The following is a 25,195-nucleotide window of genomic DNA, read 5'->3' as shown; positions in this document are numbered from 1 at the left end:
CAAACCCAACAAGAAAGCCTATGGTCACCATGGAGCACACACTCCCCTCAGCTCGCTACAAACCTTCCTTCCCAGCCCCAGGGCAGCGCCCGGGAGTGCCGCCCGGGGGAACCTGACGACCGCTCCAGCCGGAAACGCCAGACCCCGCCCTGGGAGGACACGCCCGGCTCCAGCCACAGAGCTCTGAGACGCCCGAGCTGAGCTTCCCTTCTGACCAGCATCCCGCCCCGTCCAGCCTTCGAGAAAAGAGTAGGAGCCGAGCTGTTCCGGGCAGAGGAAGAAAAACAGACCCCACCTTTTCAGGGTCCGATCTCTGGAAACGCGCGCGCGCGCGCGTGTGTGTGTGTGTGTGTGTGTGGTGGTGGTGGTGGTTAGAGAGCCTTGCTCTATCCTAGGAGAGGCGTGGGGGAAGGTGTCTGCCGCTGTGTCCGGGTCCTGCGGGTCTGAGTCGTGAAAGGAGGGGATGAGAGTGTGCGAGCTGGTGTCAACACTCCCCCAAGCCCACGCCGCTCAGGGCTCTCAGAAAAGTTTCCCATCCTTGAATCCTGGTCCTGCGATCCCTTAGCGTTTGCGCCACCCTCCCAGTTCTGGAACTGGCGGTCTGATGACCGCAGCAGGGTCCTCCAGTCCCAGCGTGGAGGGACAGCTAAGGTGCGGTAGCCTGTGTGTTGGAGTGCATCTGAGGGGTCTGTACCTATGATGTGCGTGTCTGTCCTCAGTGTGGGGGTGGGAGATCTGTGTGTGTCTGGGCAGGGTCTTTGTGGTCTGTGTGTATTCTTGTGTGGAGATCTATATGGGGGGGATGCTTTTGTGTGAGAGAAAAGTCTGCCTCTTGCCTCACGTTTCTAAGCACCCCCACGTCTGCCATGAGGAGGGCCCGGTAGAGTCTAGTGGATTCCCCCACCTCTATCTTCCCCACCCCATAGCCCGGTGGGGACGGAGTGGTAACAGAAAGGGAAGGGGGTCCCTGCAGTGAACAATAGATATTATTATTATTATTATTATTATTATTATTGAAAGATGGTGTAGGAGGGCTTGAGACTGGCCGCCTAGACGGTGGGGAGGAGTACAGGTATTTCCTGAGAGCTGGACCTCTCCATGGTTCTGTGCTAGCAGCCGGCGCGGGTATTACGGGACTGGAGCCGCGCAGGGACCGGGAAAGGGTGGGCTGGGGTCTATGGGTATGGGCGGGGCAATGTTCTGCCGCCCCTTCTCGGGCCTGGGTTTGCTGCCTGTGCCCCAACTTGTCCGGGAGCCGTCCAGGCGGGTTCCGGGGGACCCGGAGGTTGGAGGGGGATGGCGGGGAACAAGGACTGGGATGAAAAGAGACAGGGGAGGGGCTGGGAGAGGGAGGAAAGAGAGAGGAGGGAGGGAGGAGAAACAAGAGGAAGGAGAGGGGAGGCGCGGCCAGCTCGCTGGTACCAGTCGGGCGGCCGCGGGGACCTGGAGACGTCCGAGGCTCTACCAAAGACCGGGGTGGCAGCCCCCACCCCGGCGCTGCTGACGCGCCTCAGTCCCTTCCGGCCCACGCCCCCACCCCCAGTCCTGCTTGGTGAGTGCGGTGCAGCGGTGGCTGAAGCGGCAGAGCCAGGAGAGCAGGTGAGGAGGGCTGGACTGGGCTGGGCTGGGCTGGCGGCGCGCGGCGTGGGAGCGGGGCCCAGGAGCCGAGGCCGGCAGTCGGAGGCTCTGTCCAAGGACAGTATCCGAGCCCAGAGGCCCCGGGACTCCCGGAGTCTTCAGAGTCCTGGACTGCAGCAGCCGTCGGGGACAGCGGGGAGGGTGCGGGATTCCGCTGCTTGAATGCCTGGGCTTGGAGAAGCTTGACTCGCAGGCCTCTGGGACTCCACACATGTTCTCATTTCACCCGGGCCCGCACCTGCTGCGAGCCTAAGTCTGCGTTTTCTGTGTGCAGTGGGAAGGTCTGAAGGTCTCACTCATGAAAGAGGGTGCTGGGGCACCCTCCTCTCTCCAGACCCTCCAGGGAACTGGGTGTAGGGGAAGAGGAGCAGGTGCAGGGGCAAGTCTGAGCCATGCTGCAGCGTAGAGACACCCGTGACCCCAGACTAGGCTGGGGTTGGGCCTCCAGGGCAGAGCAGACACTCCTCTGGCAGTCTTTGACAGCTAGACCAGAATGGATGGGAGGTACAAAAGGATAGAAAGTAGTATATACACACACCCTCTAGGCATGGCCCAAAAGGCAAGGACTGTAGGGACCACCACAGTATCATCAGGGAACCTTTCCCTCTTTTGTCCCATCCTCCTCTCCAAGACTCTGGGTCCCTGAGCCTGACTAAAGTCTTCCTGCAGCAGTGGGGCCCCAGGGTCAGAGCAAGAGGAGGCACTGGCCACACCATCCGTCTGTCAGTTACCAACCTGCCCTGGTCCTGACTTCTCTTGAAAACACCACCACCTTTCCCAGGATGCTGCCTCTTTTGTTTGCAGTTGGGGATAGCTCTATGGTCCAGTGTCCCTGGGGGATCTGAGGACCACCCAGGTGCCCCTCTACTATACCAGCAAAGCCTTTGTGTTCTCTGCCCAGGCTACAGGGCAGCCCCAAGGCTCCTCCGTCCTTGGGCTTGGTTCATCCATCTTTCCAGATGCTCTGCTCCTGGGGCCAGCTGTGCCAAGTGCTGACACCTGGGCTGTGCTTGCCTCTGAATAAGGGTGGCATTGGGGGGAAAGGGGGCCAAAACATCAGCTTTAGGCTCTTGAATGAGAACTGAGGGTGGACTGGTGGAAATCACGGATGTGTGCCTGTGTACATTTAGGTTTAGGGGGACTTCAGAAGGTACCAATTATGTCCCACAGTCTTATAAAACGGGCTTTTCCCCCTTGACCTGGCTGGGTTCTATTGCACCTTCAAAATCAATGTTTTTCTCCCTAGCCTAAGGTAGGTGGCTCCTAGGGGCCCTGGCTGGCCAGCTTCCCTGTACCACCTCCCTCCGTATTCCTATGGAACTTACACTGGGAGACTGTAGACCAGATAATGCCTACGTCACAACCTATCCAGTATGCCTCCCTGCCTTGGTCACAGGCCAGCTTCCCATCAGCACAGAGTGCCTCTTGGAACACAGGCCCTTAGAGGATCTTGGTGTCACTCATGCACACATTCACTTACACACACATGTATACCTTGTCCTCAGTTAACTAACACTCACCCTACTCCAAGCCAGGTCCCTGGCAAGTCCCCAGCAATGAAGCACTTAGCATGGCAAGTGTAGGGTCTTGACCTTGAGAAGATCACAGTCTAGTAAGAAAGAGAGCTTTTTTTTTTTTTTTTGAGATACAGTCTCACTCTGTTACCTTGGGATTGCCCTGGGATTGCGTGCTTTGGTGTCATCATAGCTCACAGCATCCTCAAACTCTTTGGACTCAAGCCATCCTCATGCCTCAGCTAGGTAGCTAGGACTATAGGCACCCACCATCATGCCCAGCTAATTTTTCCATTTTTAATCGAGACAGGGTCTCATTGTTGCTTAAACTGATCTTGAACTCCTGAGTTCAAGCAATTGGCCTGTCTCACCTCCCAAGAGAAAGATTTTAATCAACAAAGCACATACCTACTGGGTTCCAGGCAGGAATAAAACAAGAGCCCTGCCAGAGATGGGTTTGGAGCCCTGCACTCTCAGTGCTGCCCTGGAGCATCAGTTGGCCTGGGAGCAGCATGAGAATAGGTCCCAGCTGGAGGCTCACTTCAAGAGCTACCCTCTCCCATCTGGAGTCCCATAGAGGACACTGTGGTCAGGGGTTGGAGATTGGTGCCAGGCATGCAAAGAAGCCACTATATACTACTGCCAGGTTCTGGCCTCCTCATGGGTGGGGTGGGGCCAGGCTGAGGGAGATGAAGTGACCACGGAGGCCTAGGTGGTGATATCTACCCTGTTTTGGTCCTCAGGTCTACACTGCTGCTTCCTTGGACTCAGAGTCACCAAAATGCCCATCCTGGAAAAAGACCCTCATAAGATGGCAACAAAACCCTCAAGCAGTGAGGAGGAGTCTGTGAGTGACTTTTGGAACCCCCTCTCATTTCTGCTCTCCCCACTCGAATGCCCTTGCTTCGAGAACAGTCCTGGCCCTGGAAGGGTGGGACTGGCCCTCAGCATTGCCTGATCTCCAATCATGTACTCTCCTGCATGAGGACCAGGCTGGAGCCCTGCCCTGAGCCTGCTGAGGAGCCTGGGAGGGCCTTGGAAGGGCTGGAGGTGGCCTCAGAGAGTTCCAGGGGAATGCTGTCAGCCACTCTTCTGGTCCCAAAGCCAGAAAGAACCCTTGACCAGGCCAGGTGTTCCACTCAAGTCCCACCACAAGTTCCACTTCTGATATCTTTGAGCTCAGTGGGATTGCCTAAAGGTGCGGCTGAATTCCCTGCTGTGAGCCCTGCAGCATCTCTGCTCTAGCTGCTATCACAAGCTCAGCCCAGGAGCCTTGGGCACCATTTTCCCCACTGGCTTGAGACAATGCCTTTAAGTGACAAAGTAACACACCTAACTTCAGGTAGCTGCCTATTGGGCCCTCACCAACACATCTTTTTGCCACCCTCTCTGTCCTCTCCCCTCAGTCTTCATTTAAAACCCTGATCACAACTTCTGGCTTCTCCTACCATGTTGCTCACTACATTGTCCTGACCTCTGGGGCTGACAGTCTCCTCTGTTGTTACCTCTGGTCTGTGACAGGCTCCCACACACCCACCCCATTGGACTGTGATTTCTTTGAAGGCAGCTCTGTCTCTCCATCGTCTCAGAGTCCAGCCCAGGGCCTGCCTCCCATGAACTGCCCAGGAAACGTGTATTGACCTGAGACTCCAGAGTCCAAAGACCTTCACTAGTACAGGGCCAGAAGTCCAGGGGAGTCTGGGCAAGAGCCTGGGGAGGCTGAGCTGAGACTTCTTGCTTCACTCCTTTCTATCCATCACTGATTCCCTATTACCCAGACTAAGCCCTAGCACACTGTCAGAACCCATAAGAAGGGTGGCAGCTTCTAGCAGGGGCTCCAGCCAGACCCACTGGACTGAACTTTCTATAGGTGCTTGCTTACCTACCCACCACACAGACTGCCACCCCCACCCCAACCCCCACCCCCACCCCACCCCCAACCCCCCCGAACACACAGGATGAAAGAGCTGCAACAGGGGCGGGGGAGGGCCTGGCTCACTGAGAATGGGCTGGCCACGTGGGGTGCTGTCCAAACCCATCCTCCATCACTCCCCAGGGCAGAAGCAACCTGCAGTTGGCACTGATGCCCTGCCAGAGCAGTGAACTCTAGAGACAGGATCAGACAGGTGGAGGAGCGTCATTCATCTATCATTGCATACTTATATGAGGTCGTCCTCCTCTGCTTTGGGTGCAGCAGCAGCAGCAGAGCAGGGGGTGCTTTGGGGGGCCCCCTCCCTGTGCAGCCCACCATGTTGGGGATGGACCCTTGGCTGCCTCATGGACACTCACCACCCCACAGAGCAGAAGCCCCTGAGGGAAGATGGCCCACTGTCCACCAATTTTGTATAACTGAAGCAGTAACATTAAAAGTCCTGCTTCCCTATTGCCACCAGCTAAGTGAGAAAGAAGGAAAGGAGGGGATGGAAAAGGGGATGAGGAGGAATGGTAGAGAACAACTGGGGGAAAGGAGCTAAGTGGACCGTAAAGGCCTAGCTCAGCTCCCATCTCTGCCACCAGATTGTGGTGTGACCTTGAACTATTCTCTTCACCCTGTGGGACTCAATTTCCTTATCCATAAATAGGACAAAAATTCCTGCCATGGCAAGTCACAAAATTGAAGATACACATGAGACCTCTGGGTAAACAGAATTGGTGAACTGGGAGGCACAGGACCCATATAGGGCAATGTGGTGGAGGGTTCTGACTAGACTCTAGCCACACTTTGGGGGCCACAAAGATTACGGGTTTCCTATTAGAAATTCCTCAAGGGATAAGGACAGCAATGTCATAAGCTTTTCTATGGGCCTGTTTGGGGTCAGTTGTTTCTCCCATTCAGTTTGCTATGTGTCCCTCTCAGGTGGGAATTGTTATTTATTTTCTATGGATAAGGAGCTGAGGCTTAGGGAGATTTAGAGAGGAGGGACTTCCACTGTATCCCAGTCCCTGCCCCTAATACCCACATGGAACAAAAAAAAAAAATAAAAAAGCCCTTCCTGGGTTTTATAACTAGGAGGGACTGACAAGGAGCTCATATACCCAGGAAACATCTTGCAGAATTCTGGTCATTGGGATCATCTTTACCCTTCCAAATCTCTCCGTGAAAGCAGAACCCTTCAGATCCAGAGATCAATCAGACTCTGGAGCCCCAGCTGGGAACAAGTCTATCTTATTAAGAGTGACCAGCAGCTAACAATATTAACGACAGGACTATTTCATCTTAGACCCATCCTTAGAAAGGGTTTATAAACACTTTCATATCCATTGTCTCTTTGATCTTATGACAGGTAAGGGTTGTTACCCCAATTTTACAGGGGAATAAACTGAGGCACGGTGTAAGAATGACTTGCCAAAGGTCACAGAGCTGCTGAGCACCAGGATTGGGGATGACCCAGGCCTGTCTGGTGCCAACATCATGGTCTTTTCTTGTGCACTTTGGGCCCTCCTGGAGGCAGAACACGGAGTGGGCTGGGACAGCAAAAAGGAAGTCCCAGGGAGTCTGGGCAAGAGCCTGGGGAGGCTGAAATGTCTGAGCTGAGACTTCTCTGCATCTCTGCTCTAGCTGCTAACACAAGTTCAGCCCAGGAGCCTCAGGCACCATTTTCCTCACTGGCTTGAGACAATGTCTTTAAGTGCAAAATAACACCTGATCCCTGAAGAACAGGGGAATTATGATTTCTTAAATTCATAATCTTCCTGAGTCGAGCCCTAGACACAGGTCTCAGGACAGACAGCAGGATGGGGCAGAGTGAGACAGATACTAGGGCCACACCTGAGACAGATACTAGGGCCACACCAGAGCAAGACGGATACGAGGGTCACACAGATACCAGGGCCACACCTGAGGATAGGCAATGCCCGTGAACCTTCTTTTCCAGGCACTGCCCAAGCTGCCGGTGCCCCCCCTGCAACAGACCCTGGCCACTTACCTGCAGTGCATGCAGCACCTGGTCCCTGAGGAGCAGTTTCAGAAGAGTCAAGCCATTGTGCAGAGGTTTGGGTCCCCTGGCAGCCTCGGTGAAACCCTGCAAAAAAAACTCTTGGAGCGGCAGGAGAAGACAGCCAACTGGGTAAGAGGTCCTGGGGAGGCAAAACACCCAGGGAGGGGGCCAAGGGGCAGACGTGGAGATGGACAGAGGCATTTGAATAAGAGGCAGACGGGGCAAATACAGGTCAGATGGGGCAAAGGGGACAGGAATAGGGGAGAGATGGAAACAGACAAGCGACGTGGATTGGGATATAGCCAGGGGCCAGGGTAAGGGGCAGGCAGAGAAGGGGGGTGGGGAGATGAGGATAGAGAAGAGGTCAGGGAGGCAGAGAGGGAGACATGCATAAGGAAAGACAGGGGACTGAGGTGGGAATGCTAAGCCACCAGGATGGAAGACAGGAGCTAGCGCAGGGTGAAGATGAAAGACAGTTGGGTGGCCCACGGCACACTGGGCTCTAGAGTGTAACTGGAGCTCAGTGTATGTTGTAGAATAAATGAATGAATGAAGGGAATGTTCCGATGAAGTGTCCCGATTTTCTCTCCGGGCTGCCAGGATGGGTCTAGTGTCCTCCACAGCCAAGGCGCCCCTGGAGACACCTTGGGGGACTGTCATGGTGTGCCTCCACTTCCCCACCCCCACCCCTGGCAGGTGTCTGAGTACTGGCTGAATGACATGTATCTCAACAACCGCCTGGCCCTGCCTGTCAATTCCAGCCCAGCTGTGATCTTTGCTCGGCAGCACTTCCAAGATACCAACGACCAGCTAAGGTGAGGCCCTGGTGCTCCTGGCTCCCAGTCTGGGGAGGCCAAGGCGGGGGGCCTGGCCTCAGTGCCAGTGAGGAAAGGCCAAAGCTCATGCCTTGGCTAAGCAAGACAGTGACCTCCAGACCATCGGGTCAGGAGGGAGGTCAGCTGTGGCTGTACTCCAGCCACAAATGTGTGGTCTGCCTCAGAATATATTTATTTGCTATGAGGTGGTCACTAATTAGAGGTCGTGGACCTCAGATGTCCCCACAGCAGTTACGCTCTGGCTGAGGCCCTGGAAGGAGGTGTGTGTCCTCCAACTGGTCAGTACTTGTTGCTGAGAAGCACGGCCCTAGGCTGTCTGAGCTTCTCTGCTGCCCTTCAGAGCCCCCAGCTGTACACTGAGGCCCCAGAGGGGTGGAAACGATTCCTCCCTGCCAGCCGCCAGAGCCTGTGCCATCTGCTGCAATTTCAGAGCTCACTGAGCCGCTGGAAGGGTCTCTGGACCTACTGATGACGATATGGGGGGGGGGGGAAGGCGGGGCTGTGGAAGAATCTCCCTGCTGGAGGGCCTCAGAGTCTCTGGTCTCAAGACCTGAATGGGGCAAATGGTAGGGACAGTTCAAAGGGAGAGGTGATCCAAAGTGGCATGAGGAGAAAGGCAGCGCCTACCTCTCCTCCGGGCAGGATGCAGCCACACTGGGAAGGCCTCTTCCTACCCCTGCCTCCCTAAGACCAGCCTGACTGGCCTGGGGGCAGGCCAGCCCCCTCCTCCTGCAGCTGGGGCCTCCCCTGGGCAGAAGGAAGGTATGATAGATGATTGCTGAGAACAGTCATCAAAATTGCATCTGAGGGGCTATTTTCTTCCTGATGCAATTAAGCCAGGCCTCATCAGCCATGGACAGTTAAGATGACACGGTCCCATGGCACAGTTTTCTGGCATCTTTTTCCCCAATCCTCACTTTCCTTTTCATTAACACTAAGGGGAACAAATTACTGGCTTTTCCCAGGAGACCACATTTTTCAGAACTCCAGGGACCCCGGCCCTGCCCAGCTCCAGGACTAACCCTGACCAGGAGGAGCTTCATCCCTCCCCATCCAGCCTTTCCTGCCTGCTCTGTGCCCTCTTGTTCTCCCACTCCGTCTCTTCCTCTTCCCCAAGGTGACCCGAGTTTCCTCTCTCCCCCAGAGCTGCTCCACCCCAAGTTTTCACCAAAGGACCATTTTAAATGCAAGGCCTGTGATGGATTTAGGAACCATGTCATGTCCGACTAGCGCCCCATTTGGCATATGGTGGAATGAGCAGAGACTTTGGGTCGGGGGAGCCTAGGCCCAGGGAAGAGAGGGTTAGGCCTCACTTGTCTCTGCAGGTTTGCAGCCAGCCTCATCTCTGGTGTGCTCAGCTACAAGGCCCTGCTGGACAGGTAGGAGTGGGCCCAGCCTGGGAAGGGTAGTGCCCTGTTCAAACACAGTCTGCCTGTGTGTCTCCCTCCCTCCCACACCAGACAGGGAGCTCTTTCCCTGATCTGTGTTCCTGGCTCCAGTCGCAGAGCAGGTGTCTTCCCGCCCACTCCCCCAGCACCAGACACTGAAGGTCTGACCATTAACTGTTCCTTTTTGTGGGGTAACCATCATCCTCCCTCAATCTTTTCAAAACGCCCCCTGCTGCCACACTTCACATGTGCACACATGGTGTGAATTAGTTTGAAGCTCAAGAGCACATCAGAAAACAGGGGAGGAAGAGTTCCCAGAATAAGGTGATGGTGAGTTCCACTTTGCCACATGGTAGAATGGTTTCCCCATGCCAATCCTCTGTTTCCTCAATCCCACCAAGATCAGTGAACAGGAAGGTGTTCTGACAGATGGACAGAGCTGTTCAAGCAGCATGGACTAGCTTTTATTTCTAGAAGAAAGCCCCAGGGTGCTGGGGGTAGCCAGGAAAGGGAGAGGGTCTGTGGGATCCAGGTTCCCCAAGGCAGGGGTTACAAGGACATCAGATTCTGGAACAAGAGAAGGGCGCAAAGCACTGTCCCTCATACAGAGAGGAAGCTGAAGCTCAGAGAGGTTAAGTAACTTGCCCTTGGTCACACAGCTGAGAGGTAGCAGAACAAGAAAGGCACAGGAGGTGAACTTCACTCTGTCTAACTTGATCCCACTCGGTCTTTACCCAACCTTGGGGCAGAAACTCAGACCCACAGTCCCTCCAGGTTAGGGCTATTCCCTCTGGAGAGAAGTAGGTGGGGCTCCGAGACCCAATGGGCAGAGCAGCTGAGGGCTTGGGCCCCTGGGACCAGCACCCCTGAATTCAGACACCCGCGATACTTGGTGTGTTGATCTTGGACGATGGCATTCCCTCTGTCAATAGTAGCTGCTGTGGGGCTGCTGTTCCTGACCTGTGGGATGATGCCTGCAAGCTCTGACCCCTGGCCAGGCCCATAGCAGACCCTCCAGCACCTCTCTGTGCCAGACACTCCTGGCCACTGCCTGCTTTCTCCTTTCTAAATGCCATGGTCATGATCACTGTACCATTCTTGTGCCAGGGGTCCAGACCTGGGAGCTGCTGTCTCCTTGTATGTGTCTTTGTCTGCCTCCTACCAGAACTCACCTGTCCAGTTCACAGCACAGTTTCTGCTTTCAAAGAGCCTCCCCCTTACCATTATCCAGGGTGGACAGTGGAGGAGGCAGGGTAGGGGTTCTGTCCTCTGGGCCTGGGGACATGTGCCCGTCCATCACTGATAGTCTTGATCCCAGACTCTCACGAGTGTGTGCTGCACACTTACATGGGCACCCGTGCATATCTACAGGAAGGTCCCACGTCCTCTGATTGTAAATAACTTAAGGCTGGAACGTTTGAACCTTTAATCCGCTCATTCACTTATTTATTTTGCAACCTACTGATGCTGAGAAGATGAAGAGAAATAAGGCCTCATCCCTTCCCTGAAAATGTTCCCAGACTATTGGACAAGACAGACACATAAACGGACACAAGAAAGGCACAGGAGGTGAACTTCACTCTGTCCAACTTGATCCAACTCAGTCTTTATCCAACCTCGGGACAGAGGCTCAGACCCACAGTCCCTCCCCTGAGCCCCACACTCGACCATTCCAACCCCCAGACATCCTCTCTGGGGTGGCTCTGGTCACTGCAGACAAGCCCAGCAGAGCCTTACAGCTCCCTCCCATGCCCGCCAGGTCTCCCCTTGTGTTGCCCTCTGAGTGAGTACAGCAGCACACCTCAGTCGGTGAGTCATGGCACCTAGATTGCCTTCAGCTCCTTTCTATGTCACACCTGCATCTAATCCAAGGTGTTGACTGAACACATCCCTGACCCCCTCCTCCTTTCCTCCCCCCATGGCCCACGTCACTTTCCATCTCAGCTGCAGCCTGCTTCTTTGTTCTTCCTGTGACTCACTTTGGTCCATTCTTCACATATAACCATTTAAAAAGCAAAAACATTAACCAAATCATGCTTCTGCATGGTAAAGCCTTTGAGGGCTTCCACTGCACCAAGAATAAAACGGCAGCTCCTGGCCACTGCACTGCAGCCTGCAGGATCTGCCCTGTCCAGCTCTCTGGCCTTCCCTTCCCTCGGCTTCAACCCCACCGGCTTCCTTTCTGCCTTCAACCAGTGCTTCTCAAACTATCTCTGGGGAAGGACCAGGTTTTGTTGTTTCTTTTCTCAATTTTATAAACTTTTAAGAAACATAACAAAAAATTACTAGAAAAATGGCATAAAGAAAGAAAATATAAGACTACATGTTTTATTAGATTCAGCAGACTTAAAATTACTTCACACTGCTGCAGATGTTTCTGGATGCAGGCATTCACCCTGTCACGGGTCAGTCATGACAGTTCAATGTGATGCCCACACTTGGAGCAGCAGTATTGTGGGCCACTCCACCCTGCTCTCTTCTGTGGTGGTCTCACACCCTAAAGGTCCAGCTCAATCTATCAGATCTCAGTGAGACTGCTCCCGGCAACCTCCTCCCACCTCTATCTCACCACCTGAAAGTCTCGTGTTTCATCAGTTTGTTGTTCATGGTCTACTTCTTATACATCCCAGAACCTGTACCCCAGAGCAAGAAATACATGTCTTGTATTATATCCCTAGACCCCAGAATAGTGCCAGGCACAGAGGAGAGAGAGGCCCAGCAAGTATTTGTTGGCCAAAAGCGTGGAAGGATGGATGGATGGGGGATGCATGGTGGTTGGATAGATGGTGAAAGGTGGTTGGATGGATACATGGATGGTGGATAGATGGGTGAATAGTGGATGGATGGGTGGATAGTGAATAGATGGGTGGAAGGTGGATGGATGGATAGATTGTAGATGGATGGATAGTGGATGGATGTATGGAAGGTGGATGGATGGATAGATGGTAGATGGATGGATAGTGGATGGATGGATGTATGGAAGGTGGATGGATGGATAGATGGTAGATGGATGGATAGTGGATGGATGGATGGATGGAAGGTGGATGGATGGATAGATGGATAGATGGTAGATGGATGGATAGTGGATGGATGGATGGAAGGTAGATGGATGGATAGATGGTAGATGGATGGATGGATGGAAGGTGGATAGATGGATAGATGGTAGATGGATGGATGATGGATAGATGGTGGGTGGATTGATGGAAGGAAGGGAGAGAGAGAAAGGATAGACACGAAATATACTAAGATCACCGGGGAAAGAGAAACTTCATGCCTTGACCCAATAGGTGGCTTCTAAAAGAGATGATAAAGAACTAGGCTCTTAAATGAGGAGGAGGGATTTTATCAACAGAACAGTTGAGTTCAGGGATGGCAGCAAAGGTTTGCCCAGTGAAGATCAGTATAAGCAAAAGTGCAGAGGGCTACACAAGGTTTGCACACGCAGTACATAGGGAGGGGTGGGGTGGATTAGTGGATATTAGAGAAAACCCTAACAGTCACTCCATGGGCCATGGAAATGGGGCACTCCACTACCTTAAAAAGTGAAGATTTGAGCTCTGTGACTGACGTAGTGATGCAGTTTTGAGTTTCATTCCCTCTTTTGCCTGATGAAGTTATAAAAGAACTAGTTTTGATTCCTTGTCTCCCCCATCCCCTCTTGGCTGCCTGCTCCCCTCCGTGCTCCCCTTCCAGCCACTCCATCCCCATGGACTGTGCCAAGGGCCAACTGTCAGGGCAGCCCCTTTGCATGAAGCAGTACTACGGGCTGTTCTCCTCTTACCGGCTTCCTGGCCACACCCAGGACACACTGGTGGCCCAGAAAAGCAGCATCATGCCTGAGCCCGAGCACGTCATCGTGGCCTGCTGCAACCAGGTAAGCGGCCCTTTGTCTTGGGCTTGGGGAGGGGCATGGGCCATGCACCCATTCCTGCTTCTCCAAGGGTGCTCAGCCCACTTCCCTGAGTTATTGGTGAGCTGGGGCACAATGGCCCCAAATTAGGGTGTCCTACTCCCAATCAGTCCCATTTCTCTCCATCAGCTGGCTTCTAAGAATGAGGAGAATCTCCAGTTTGAGAATACACTCATTGGGCTCTCGTTTCAGCCCTGACAGGCCAAGGGTTATGAATGAGACCAGCATGGCCTCAGCCCCCCACCTGCACGTGTTTGTTTCCATGCAGTCTCTCACTCAGGTTCTGGCCTTTCTGAAGACACACCCTGACGGGTGGACCGAGTTATGGAACCTCCCGTGTGTCAGACCATGGACATAGTACTTATACACATGTGCATCCCATTTAATTCTTATAGACAAGGACATGAGATTTAGAAAAGTCAAGCGGTTTGTCCAAGAGTGGGATGGACTTCTATCCCCTGCAGCTCAGGCTTCCAACTGGGTTCCACATAGCCAAAAAAGGACCCCCTGGGGGTTGAGGGCATGAGCTTGAGCTTGAAGGCTTCTGAACACTTCCCAGTGACCACCACACACTATAAATTCTGCATAGTGCATAGTGAGGACTCCCATCAATATTGCATCTCACAAAAGTTGTTTTTTGTTTTTTTTTTTTTGCTTGGAGTTTTCATTTTTTGCTAAGATCCAAGTTTGGTGACCATCCCAGGGACTCCCCTGGTACTTGATCTACAATATGTTCTTGGGCTATGTCACATTTTGAGTGAATTGAGAGCTTAGTGGAAGTCTGCCACCTCGGGGTGGCTGCAACTCCTGTTCCCAGGATTGAAGGCCAATTAGGAGACATCACAGCCCACCTGGCACTCTGCCTGGCCAGCCACAAACCAAGAACCTTTCTCCTTTTTTTTTTGACCCAAATTTCCACTGTCGCCCTTGATACAGTGCTATGGCATCATAGCTCACAGCAACCTCAAACTCTTGGGCTCAAGCAATTTTCTTGCCTCAGCCTCCCAAGTAGCTGGGACTATAGGCCGGTTATTTTTGGAGATGGGTTCTCCCTCTAGCTCAGGCGGATCTCCAACTCCTGAGCTCAGGCAATCCACTCACCTGGGCCTCCCAGACCCCATTTTCATTCAAAAGCCAAAGCCAGCACTTCTCAACCCCTGCAGGCGGCAGTCTACACCCCTTTCAGAAACACTCCTGGCTCTAGCCCTGGATCAGACCACAGGGACATTGTTCAGGGTGGGGTGACCAGGTATGACAATCAGCTGAAAAGAGCATCTCAACCTGGGCCTAAGACTAGACCTTTCACAAAGCCAGAAGCTTTGGAGTCAGTGCTGCAAAGTGACAGCACCACAGGGCTCACATACAAAGCACATGTAGGTGCACACGTGTCGGTGTAGATGTCTGCGTGGAGCATGTTGGATTCCATTTTAACCCTCCTCTGCATATGATTCGCTAGCTTGCTGCTTTTCTCCACTCACCGTGTGTATCCCCGTAGTTCCATCTAGAGCTAGTTTGGTCTTTTTAATGGCTGGATAGACATGCACTGGATAAGGACACTACATTTTACTCAGCTACCCGCTTCCTGGAGAACCATTTTGCTATTGCCAACAAGGCTGAGGTGCACATTGCTCATGTCGTCCAGTGCGCATGGGTATGTTTCTCTGAGCCTTAGGCGAACACATGCATTTATAAGGGCAATTGCTCAGTCACAGCTATGCACATGTTAAATTTTGATAGACACTGTCCTCCAGCCGCAGTTGTACCATTTTATATTTGATTCCCTACAACATAATGGTTGTACATGAACTAGGAACCACAAAGCAAGTTTTCTTTTGGCTAAGTTTAATCTTACCTTCTTTGATTGTGGGCAGCATGGAAGGAACACAGCACAGTCAACAGCACTAGGTTGGTCCCCAAGTTGAGACCACTGGGAACTACCCAATGCCTTGGAAACCTTGGACCTGAGCACCCAGTCTCCCCTGCAAAGGGTGAGTGGAGGCCTGCCACCTTGGATCATACCCATGAGTGACATGTTTGACCTGTCTCCCTTACAGTTCTTTGTCTTGGATGTTGTCATTAATTTCCGCCGTCTCAGTGAGGGGGATCTGTTCACTCAGTTGAGAAAGATAGTCAAAATGGCTTCCAACGAGGACGAGCGCTTGCCTCCAATCGGCTTGCTGACATCAGACGGGAGGAGCGAGTGGGCAGAGGCCAGGACAGCCCTCATGAAAGGTTAGCAGCAGTGCGTCTCCACATCCATCTTCATCCTCATGCCCATCTGCTTCCCTTCCATGGGGTTGGTGCCATGGCTTCATCTGCATCAGCCCAGCCAGCAGCTCAGGACCCATGGCAGGTCCTGTGGTCAGCTGAGACATCTTGACACGGAAGTCTGACAGTATTACAGCTTCTGGTGAGAATAACTAGCGCTGGGATTGTGAGATGTCTGGGAATGTTGAGGGATGGGAGGTTCTGGCCAAAGGAAGGCGGCTGGAGGGGGCAGCTGCGCCTCACTGGTGGGATGGGCAGGTGCTCACTGAGAGTCTGCGTGCAGCCAGGTGTGGGTCTGGGGCAGAGCCTGCCTCCGGGAACCTGGTTAGCTGCCTCCTTCATGTGATGTGTCTGTCCCAAGACTTTTCCTCTTCAAGCTGGCCCTTCTCCTTCTTTCTGGCTGCTGTCCTTGTGAAAATCTCCAAGCATTTCCATAAGAAAGCCAGCAATATTGTTAAAATTTGTATCATCCTTCCATAAACTACTTTTCAAAACCAAAGCCAAGGGCTGGATAGAATGCCTTCCTTCCTTGCCCCCATCAAAGATCTTGTGAGGAGAAGCAAGAATTCTATGAGTCCCCCTCTGCTCCTTGGACTTCCACTGGGTCAGGCAATTGGGTCAGACTCTCTGTGTGTCTGTGACTGAGGGCCAGGGCTGGGGGGTGTGAGACTCAGAGGTGGGTGAGGCCCCTGCCTTTGAGCAGCCCAGGCATAGGGGGAGGAGCTCCTAACACACGGGGTGGGATGTATACAAGGCCATAGAAACAGCAGGTGTCAGATACGTGCTCCAGAGCTTCAGAGAGGGAGAAGGTCCTCCCAGTTGGGATTTTGAAAGGCCTTATTGAAGAGATGGGAATGGATCAAAGCCCTGTGCTAGGAGTGAGGAGATTTGGAGGGAGGGGAGGAAGGTGGCACTCAGGCAGGTGAATTAACCCTGGACACAGCTGGCCACTCAGCAGGGAGACGCCAGCCTGGACCATTAGGACCCCAGCTGCTGGCAATGATGGCCACTCTGGACCAACAGCGACTTGGCTGTCTAAAAAAAACAGGCACTTACATTTTCTGGCCCCTATCCCTAGAAGGTTCTTCCTGCAGAGCTGGCTGGCTCTCTGTGGCATGCAGAGCTCAGCTTAGGTGTGCCAGCTCCATGCCCTCCTTGAGCAGCCCTCCCTCATGTCTGCACATGCTGTCCCTTGCCCTATCCCCCATCCTGAGTGTGCTGCTCCCTCTCTGAGGGAAGCTTTGTGTTTTGGGATTCCCCCTGCACTCTGTGAGGTCCGGGAGGATAGGGGCCTTGCCTGTTTGATTTAACTCCTGCACCTGCTGTGCCAAACATGGCAGGGGCCTGGTTACATGGGTTACGTAAGAGAACGAGGGTGATGAATGATACCAAGCCCCAGAATTATTTCCCACTTAACAATTAACTATTCTTTCATCCAATGATTGGGCACCCTCCAAATGCTTGGTCCCAAATAGGAGGCTATGGGGGCTGCAGGGAGGTGAGGGCCAACCGTCCTCAGGGACCTAACTGCCACGTTGGGAGATTAATAAGTTATCATTCAAAAGTGAGTTAATTCCCTCAGGAAACAACAGTGTAATCAAATCCCACTCCTCTCCCCTCCAGGGACAGAGACAGGCATCAAAATAACCGCCTCTGCTTCCAGCGTCACTTCCACTTTATTACCAGGCCTGGACACCTCCCTCCAGGCCCGGCGGGATTGCCTTGAGGTCTAAGTGCTTTAGCTGCGCTGATCGGAATTAATTTGTTAATGGCACTTGATCTGGCTTTCTGAATGGAAGTGCTGTTCTGAGGAAGCAGGACAGAAGGGAGGGGACATACACCTCCCTTTGGACGACCTGATTAATCCAGTTAGCACTGGTTAGTCTGCACAGCTGGAGACCCAGATCCTTCATGGAACCCTCCAGCCCCCACCCCACGGAAGGGAAGCAGAGCCACCATTTAGGAAATGAAAGATTATGGCAGCTTGGGCCAGGGTTGAGAGCAATGATGGGAAGACAGGTGGGATCTGGATATACTTCAAAGCAGAAGCATCAGGAAAGAGAAGAGAAGCAAGCGAGGTTCGTGGGGTGTGGTTTGAGCCACTGAGTGGATGGCGGTACCATTTACTGAGATGGGAAACAGGATGGAGAAGGGCACAGAATGGAGATGTCCCTTCTGAGGTCATTGTATCTGAGATGCCTTGAGTCATCTGAGCAGAGATGTCGAGTTTGATCTATGTGTTTGGAGCTCCAGGGAGAGGTCAGTACAGAGTTAGACATTTGAGAGCCATGAGCACATAAATGATGTCTAGAGCCATGGACTTGGATGAGATCATCTAGGAACAGAAAGAAGAATGAGGGCCTGGAGGTCAGGTAGAGAAAGACACCAACGGGACTCAGAAAGAGAAGTCGATGAAGCAGAGGGAGACCAGGAGATGAATCACAACGTTTCATCCTCGCCCGTCCACGTGGAATTCCAATGAGGGCCGGAGGAAGAACAGGACACAGAGGAGACATGGGGTTGGCAGTCCTGGCGTCCTCGGTGAGCTTGCCAAGGGTCAGACTGAGTAGCAGGAAGAATGAATGGCTATATGCTATGGACATTGTCCAGCCCTGGAGATTGTTAACATGGTGGTCAACAACAGTAAGTACGGATGACTTTTTCCAGAGATTTTGGTTTTACAAAGAGCACAAAGTGGAGGAGCTGCTGGGTGAGGATGGGGCCAAGGGACATGTTTTCAGGAGGAGAGGCAAGCATGTGGAAGGAATTCAGTACAAGGGATTGGTGAAGAGAGAGGAGATAAACTGAGGGAGGGATCCTCGCAAAGCCAGAAGAGGCTGGAACCCAGAGAATACGAGACCTTTTGTTGGTACACGGAGAAACAGAAAGCGTGGGCCTGAGGCCCGAGGGACTGGGGCTGTGCTGGCAGCAGCATGAGAGGATCCCATTTGGCAGTTCCTGGTCTACGACCATCAGAGTTGCAGGGTGAGCTGGGGGAGGCAAGGAGCGGGGTTCTGCAGGCGAAGGGAATGTATGAAATTGCCTCCTGGAAAGTGGGAAAGAGAACTTAGGAAACATGATAAGATTCATGGACTGTGTCAGGCTCTCATATGAGGGTTGGTGATCACAAATTTTAGGAGAAGACAACTAGCATTGTTATGTAATACCCCCCCCCGGCCCCACATACACAATGTTCAGTCCTCAGGTTCAGATTCAGCCAGAGTTGGTGGATGTAATTGAAGGATGTAGGCCCCTCAGGGAGGCAGAGGAGATGGGAACACTTGCAGCAGAGGTGAACTGTGCAGGGCTCTGGCCCGTCCTCAGGCATGTGCTATGGAGAGCTTAGGAAGGAGGGAAGGAGAAGGGTGAGGATGGAGTGTACTCAGGGCACACGGGGAGGGGTGGTGGATGGGAGAGCTCACGAGCCCCACGGGGATGTGGTCCACTGCCAAGATGCTCCCAAATCCTTAACTTTTAGAAAGATGTGGGTGTCCAGCTGTGGTGTTGGGGCTAAGGTTCTTTCTGGCCCACAGCAGTATCCCAATTAACACTGCAGAATTGCGCTCAAGCTGAAGCCCTGAGGTCTCCAAGCCCTTCCCAGGACCTGGGTACAGAACAGTGCCCATGGGCTCTGGGCCAGTCAGGGGCTTGCCAGCACCAGGCCTCGGCCAAGCCAAGCTCCTTTCATCCTGGTGGAGGTCTGGACTGAGGAGCCTGAGCTCAGACAAAACATGTTCCTGGGTTCTCATGAAGTCAACCAAGGCCCAGCAGGGCAGGGGCTTATCCACCTTGTGAGTTCCCAGGCTGTCCTGCCCGACCCTCTGCTATGACACTGAGGGGACAGAGCTCGAGGAGGTCTAGGAACCACCAGGGTGGCACAGCTTGCATGAAGAGGCACCAGGATGCCTCCTGCATCCCCACAGCCCCCACGTGGGGCTTGCCACACAGAGTTGCTCAGGCACGGCGCAGGAGTATGTGCAATGCCATCACTGAAAGCAGCCTGGTCACCCACAGGCCTCTGCCATTGTCCTCCTGGGGCCCTGCTACCAGGGCATGCAGGGTAAAACCCGAGGAGCACTTTCAACAGAGTCCTGAGGGATGAGGAAGCAGCCTCGCCAACCCGCCATAACTCAGGAGGGCTTCCTGTCCAAAGCCAGGTGGGTTGAGGTCAGTGTGACTCAGCCCTAGCGGCCGACTGGGATTGTTGGCTGACGACATCAGCATCGTCTAGGGCCTTCCTTAAAAAAAAACAAAACAAAACAGATTCCTGGGCCCCAGTGATTTTCCAGTGGTACAGGAGTGGGGCCAAGGATTCTATTTTTAAAGCGTCCTGGTATTTTCACTTGCAGACTAGGCTGGGACCCACTTACCCTGTTGTTAGAAGCTGCGGTGTGGCCTGGTCTCCCTTTGGGCTCAGCCCTGCCCAGGTGTTTGCAGTCCCTTGTTGTCATATGTCTTCACTGTGTCTGTGAGGGGGGATTTCATCCCCACTGAACAGAATAGGCTGCATCTCCCACAGGTTGAGCAGTTCCCCATCCTTAGAGGTATCAGCAGGGAAGCAAGGGCTAGCACCAGGTCCCTGTCCCTCCCCAGTAGCCCTCAGATAGGAGTGGGAATCCAAGATGAGTGGAGGTCTTAGAAGGGGCCCGCTCATCCCCTCAGGGCCTCCCTCCACACCCAGCCTGGATGCTGCAGCCTTCCAGAACCCAGGAGAAGCCAACACCGTTGTCCTGGTCTGAGAATTTAATTAGACATTTGGCCCTGAGTCTGGAAGACTGCAGCGCTTGTCAATTTGCAGAAGAAGGATGGGCAGCTCGGAGAGCCCCCAGCCCACTGGCTTTCCTGGGTGCTGCCGTGGAGATCCTGAGACCAGACCTCAGACACAGATGTTCTCCGTTTACACAGTCCCATAAATATTTATCCCCAGCAGCCAATTAGAGCTGAGCCACTGCTTTCAAGGAGGGAACTGACAGAAGGCGGCTGCAGCTGCAGAAGGCCACGGTCATGGTTTACAAGAACCACTCAGGATGGGGGCATTTTGCTGTTTAAATATTGTCATTTTGAGCTAGGCAAGTCTGCTGATTTTAAAACCAATTACACATTAGTGCTTAAAGCCTCTCTGATTTAATTGGCCCAGAAATACCTCCTGAGAAATGTAATTTCTTGCTCTGGGGAGGGGCTGGGGCCAATGTCTCCCTCCCACAGTAAAAGCATGAAGGTCTTTATGGATGAGAGCATCAACAGGGAGAGGAGAGTGAGTGGTGCAGGGCAAAAGGTCTGGGCTTGGCCCACCCCTGCTGCTGTAGCCTGAGCCTGGGCTTCCTGGTCTGGGGTATGGGGATAGCAGCTCACCCTGTGGGTAGGACCGAGCGGGTGGGCCATAAGCAGATGGCCTGGTGCCTGGCACACAGAGGTTGTGGGCTAAATGGTAGCTCTTATTAGATTTAGGAAACACCCAGGGGAGCCTTCGCCCTAGGCCCATAGCCTCTCTGTAAAAGTCTGGTAAACTTGAAAATGGGCACCTGTTGAACGGGCATTGTACACATGGTCAGAGTCAGGAGCCCATGGGCCCCAAGGCTGATGGCTTTTGTTCCTTGCATAAATCTTAACCTTTAGTAACTCTGCGGTGTATTTTGCCTCCCCGGTGATCTCCAGCATACACCAGACTCTTGTCTTTTTTACTTCTCCCCAGTTACCATTTCTCTGGCCTTCATTCTCCATTTTTTATGTACAGCAAAATTATATTTGCGCAGCCAGAGGATGTTTTTTTGTATCCCCTGCCTTTCCTCACCTGCTAACCCCCCTCCACCGGTTCTAGAAGCATGATAGTTCTTTTTATCCTCTGGTTTCATGGGGGGTGTTTAGAACCCAGAGAAAAGAGCATTTCTTGGTTCTTGCATTTTTAATTAATTTAAATTTATTTTGGGATAATTGTAGATTAACATGCAGTTGTAAAAAATAATACAGCGATCTCACATGTATCCGTTGTCCCTCAATGTAACATCTTGCAAAACTATAGTTTTGTCAGAATATTGACATTGATATAGTCAAGATATAGAACATTCCATCACCTAGGGATCCCTACTGTTTCCTTTTTTATCACCATACACACTTTCCTCCCACCTTGCCCCCCCTTAACTCCTGCTAACCACAAATCTAGTCTCCATTTCTGTAATTTTGTTGTTTCAAACATGTTGAACAGATGAAATCATGTATTGATAGTACGTACGATTGTTGGGATTGGCATTTTTTACCTAGCATAATTCTCTGGTGATTCATCTGAGTCATAGCATGTGTCAAGTTCATTCCTGTTTATTGCTGAGTAATGTGTGGTATCAGGTGTCACAATTTCTTTAACCAATTACCTATCAAAGAACATCTGAGTTATTTCCCGTTTTGAGCTATTACAAGCTACCATGAATATTTGTATACAGGCTTTTGTGTAAACATAGGTTTTTACTTCTGGAGAAATGCCTTAGGTATGAAATTGCTAGGTCACATGATTGTTGCATGTTTAGTGTTTTAAGAAAATGTTTTCCAGAACGATTGTACCACTTTGCATTCATCATGACATCAGCAGTATATGCATGATCCAGCATTTGGCTTTTTTTTTTTTTTTTTTTTGAGACAGAGTCTTGCTCTGTTGTCCAGCTAGTATGCAGTGACATGATTGTGGCTCACTACCACCTCAAACTCCTGGGCTCAAATGATACTCCTATCTCAGCCTCCCAGTATAGGCCTGCACCTCTGCACCTGCTAATTTTTTCTTGCACAAGCTGGTCTTGAACTCCTGAGCTCAAATGATCCTCCTGCCTCAGCATCCCAGAGTGCTAGGATTATAGGCATGAGCCACCACACCCCATCTACGTTAGCCGTTTTTTTATTTTTTTCTGAATACTGGAATTTTATTTATTTGTTTTTTTAAAGAGAATGTGAGAGTGCAATTTTATTTTTTATTTTTTTAAAGGCTTTTAAATTTTATTTATAAAACTTTTACAAGTTTTTTTTATTGTTAAATCATAGCTATGTACATTAGTGCAATCAAGGGGTACAATGTGCTGGTTGTATATACAATCTGAAATAATCTCATCCAACTATTCAACATAGCCTTCGTGGCATTTTCTTAGTTATTGTATGTAGTACGTTAGCCATTTTGATAGGTGTCTAGCAATATCTTACTGTGGTTTTGATCTACATTTCCCTAATGACTAAATGATGTTGAATATCTTTTCACGTGCTAACTTGCTATCTGTGTATCCTCTTTGCTGAGGTATCATTTCATGTCTTTTTCCCATTTGAGTTTTTTTTTTTTGCAGTTTTTGGCTGGGGCCAGGCTTGAACCCGCCACCTCCGGCACATGGGGCTGGCACCCAACTCCTTTGAGCCACAGGTGCCACCCTTCCCATTTGTTTTTTCAAAATGGCAATCGTGGTTGTCTTCTGGTGATGGGATATTCTGTAAAATGTTTTTTATTGTTGCTTCTCTACATTTAAAAAAATTTTTTTTCAGACTATTACGGAAGTACATACATTTGAGTTACCAAATTTTACTAAGGTACATTTTAAGTTAAAGTTATAAGTAGGCCCTTTACCCAGAATGTGTGCATTGTACCAGTTAAGTGTGAATTAACCCAACCGCTCCCTCCCTCTTCCCACCTACTTGATTCCCATTAAGTTTTACTCACATATGTGCGGGTGAAGTGTTGATCAACTAGTTCCAATTTAGTATTGAGTACATGTGGTGTTTGTTTTCTAGTTCCATCCACATTGTTATAAAAGTTACTAGATCACCATTCTTTTTTGTGGCTGAGTAGTATCCCATGATATACATATACCACATTTTTTTTTATTGTTGGGGATTCATTGAGGGTACAAGAAACCAGGTTTATACCACATTTTCTTAATCCACTCGTGTACTCATGGGCACTTGGGTTGTTTCCACATCTTTGTAATTGTGAATCGTGCTGCTATAAACATCTGAGTGCAAGTGTCTTTATGATAAAATGACTTTTCCCCTTTGGGTAAATCCCTGGTAGTGGATCAAACGGTCGGTCTAATTTTAGTTCCTGAGGTGTTTCCATACCCCTTTCCATAGAAGTTGAACTAGTTTGCAGTCCTACCAACAGTGTATAAGTATCCTCTCCCCAACCACACCAGCACTTGCTTTTTTGAAACTTTTTGATAAGAGCCATTCTCACTGGAGTTAGGTGATATCTCATTATAGTTTTGATACGAATTTCCCTGAAGAGATTTTTCATGTGTTTGTTGGGCATTAGACTATCATCATTTGAAAAGTTTCTGTTCATGTCTTTTGCCCACTTTTTAATGGAGTTGTTTGATCTTTTTCTTGCTGAACCTGAGTTTTTCGTAGATTCTGGTTACCAGCCCTTTGTCAGATATATAGCATACAAATATTTTCTTCCATTCTGTAGGTCGTCTGTAGACTCTATTGATCATTTCCTTGGCTGTGCAGAAACTTTTTAATTTGATCAGGTCCCATTTGTTTATTTTTTTGTTCTTGCTGTGATTACCTTGGGGGTCTTCTTCACACTTTTTTCCCTAGGCTAATGATATCTATAAGAGTTTTTCCAAGATTTTCTTTTAGAATTCCTACAATTTCATGCATTAGGTTTAAGTCTTTTCGCATCATGAATTAATTTTTGTGGGTGGTGAGCAGTATGGATCCTATTTTCATCTTTTTCATTTTTCCCAGCACCATTTATTGAATTGCGATTCTTTTCCCCAGTGTATGTTTTTATCTGCTTTGTCAAAAATCAGATGGGAATATGAGAATGGTTTCACCTCTGAGTTAGGTTCTGGCCTATGTCTCTGTTTTTGTGCTGGTCCATGCCGTTTTAGTTACTACAGCTTTGTAGAATAGCTTGAAGTCTGGTAAAGTGATGCCTCCTGCTTCATTCTTATTGCATAAGGTTGCATTAGCTATTCTGGGTCCTTTCTGATTCTAAATGAAGCATAAAACTATTTTTTCTTGATCTGTGAAAAATGCCCTTGGTATTTTAATGGGGATTGCATTGAATCTGTAAATCACTTGGGTAATATGGCCGTTTTAGCAATGTTGATTCTGCCTATCCATGAGCATGATATGTTTTTCCATTTATTTATATCCTCTGAGATTTCTTTTCCTCACTGTTTCATAGTTTTCCCTATAAGGTCTTTTCACCTCCTTTGTTAAGTATATTCTCAGGTATTTTATTTTCTTTTTGCTACTGTGAAAGGTCTATATCTTTGATTTGATTCTCAGCTTAAGTTTTGTTGGCATACAAGAAAGCTACTGATTTGTGCACATTTATTTTGTGACCTGAGGCTTAACTGGGTTTATTTATCAATTCTAGGAGTTCTCAGTTGAATCTTTGGAGTTTTCTAGGGATATAAGATCATGTTGTTATCAGTCTTTTCCCCATTTATTGTAGATATTATTTTTTATTGGATATGTGGTTTGCAAATATTTTCTCCTAGTGTCTAGCTTGTCTTTTCATCTTAATAGAGCATTCCACTGAATAAAAGTTTTTAATTTTGTTGAAGTCCAATTTATCAATTTTTCCTTTTATGAATTGTACTTTTGTTGTCAAGTCTAAGAATGCATAGCCCTAGATGCCAAAACTTTTCTTCTATATTTTTTTCTGAAAGTTTTTTAGTGCCACATTGTACACTTAGGTGAGTTAATTTTTGTCTATTATACAAGG

At 50.5% G+C, this 25,195-nt stretch overlaps 1 protein-coding gene across 1 annotated transcript in view; it reads left to right on the top strand.

The window, feature by feature from the left end:
• Positions 1–1,526: 1,526 nt before the first annotated feature.
• Positions 1,527–25,195, top strand: part of CHAT (choline O-acetyltransferase) — a 57,938-nt gene continuing 34,269 nt past the window's right edge. Inside the window, exons 1-7 of the mRNA XM_053586030.1 lie at positions 1,527–1,599; positions 3,896–3,999; positions 7,028–7,219; positions 7,787–7,905; positions 9,252–9,305; positions 13,008–13,188; positions 15,279–15,456. Of these exons, the coding sequence (XP_053442005.1) occupies positions 3,934–3,999; positions 7,028–7,219; positions 7,787–7,905; positions 9,252–9,305; positions 13,008–13,188; positions 15,279–15,456 (790 nt within the window). The 5' untranslated portion in view covers positions 1,527–1,599; positions 3,896–3,933. The remainder of the gene's footprint in view (positions 1,600–3,895; positions 4,000–7,027; positions 7,220–7,786; positions 7,906–9,251; positions 9,306–13,007; positions 13,189–15,278; positions 15,457–25,195) is intronic.

The sequence above is a fragment of the Nycticebus coucang genome, chromosome 3 (genome assembly GCF_027406575.1).
Source record: "Nycticebus coucang isolate mNycCou1 chromosome 3, mNycCou1.pri, whole genome shotgun sequence".
Classification (NCBI taxonomy): domain Eukaryota; kingdom Metazoa; phylum Chordata; class Mammalia; order Primates; family Lorisidae; genus Nycticebus; species Nycticebus coucang.
Note: the sequence above shows the minus strand (reverse complement) of the source record. Positions and strands in the feature narration are given on the sequence as shown.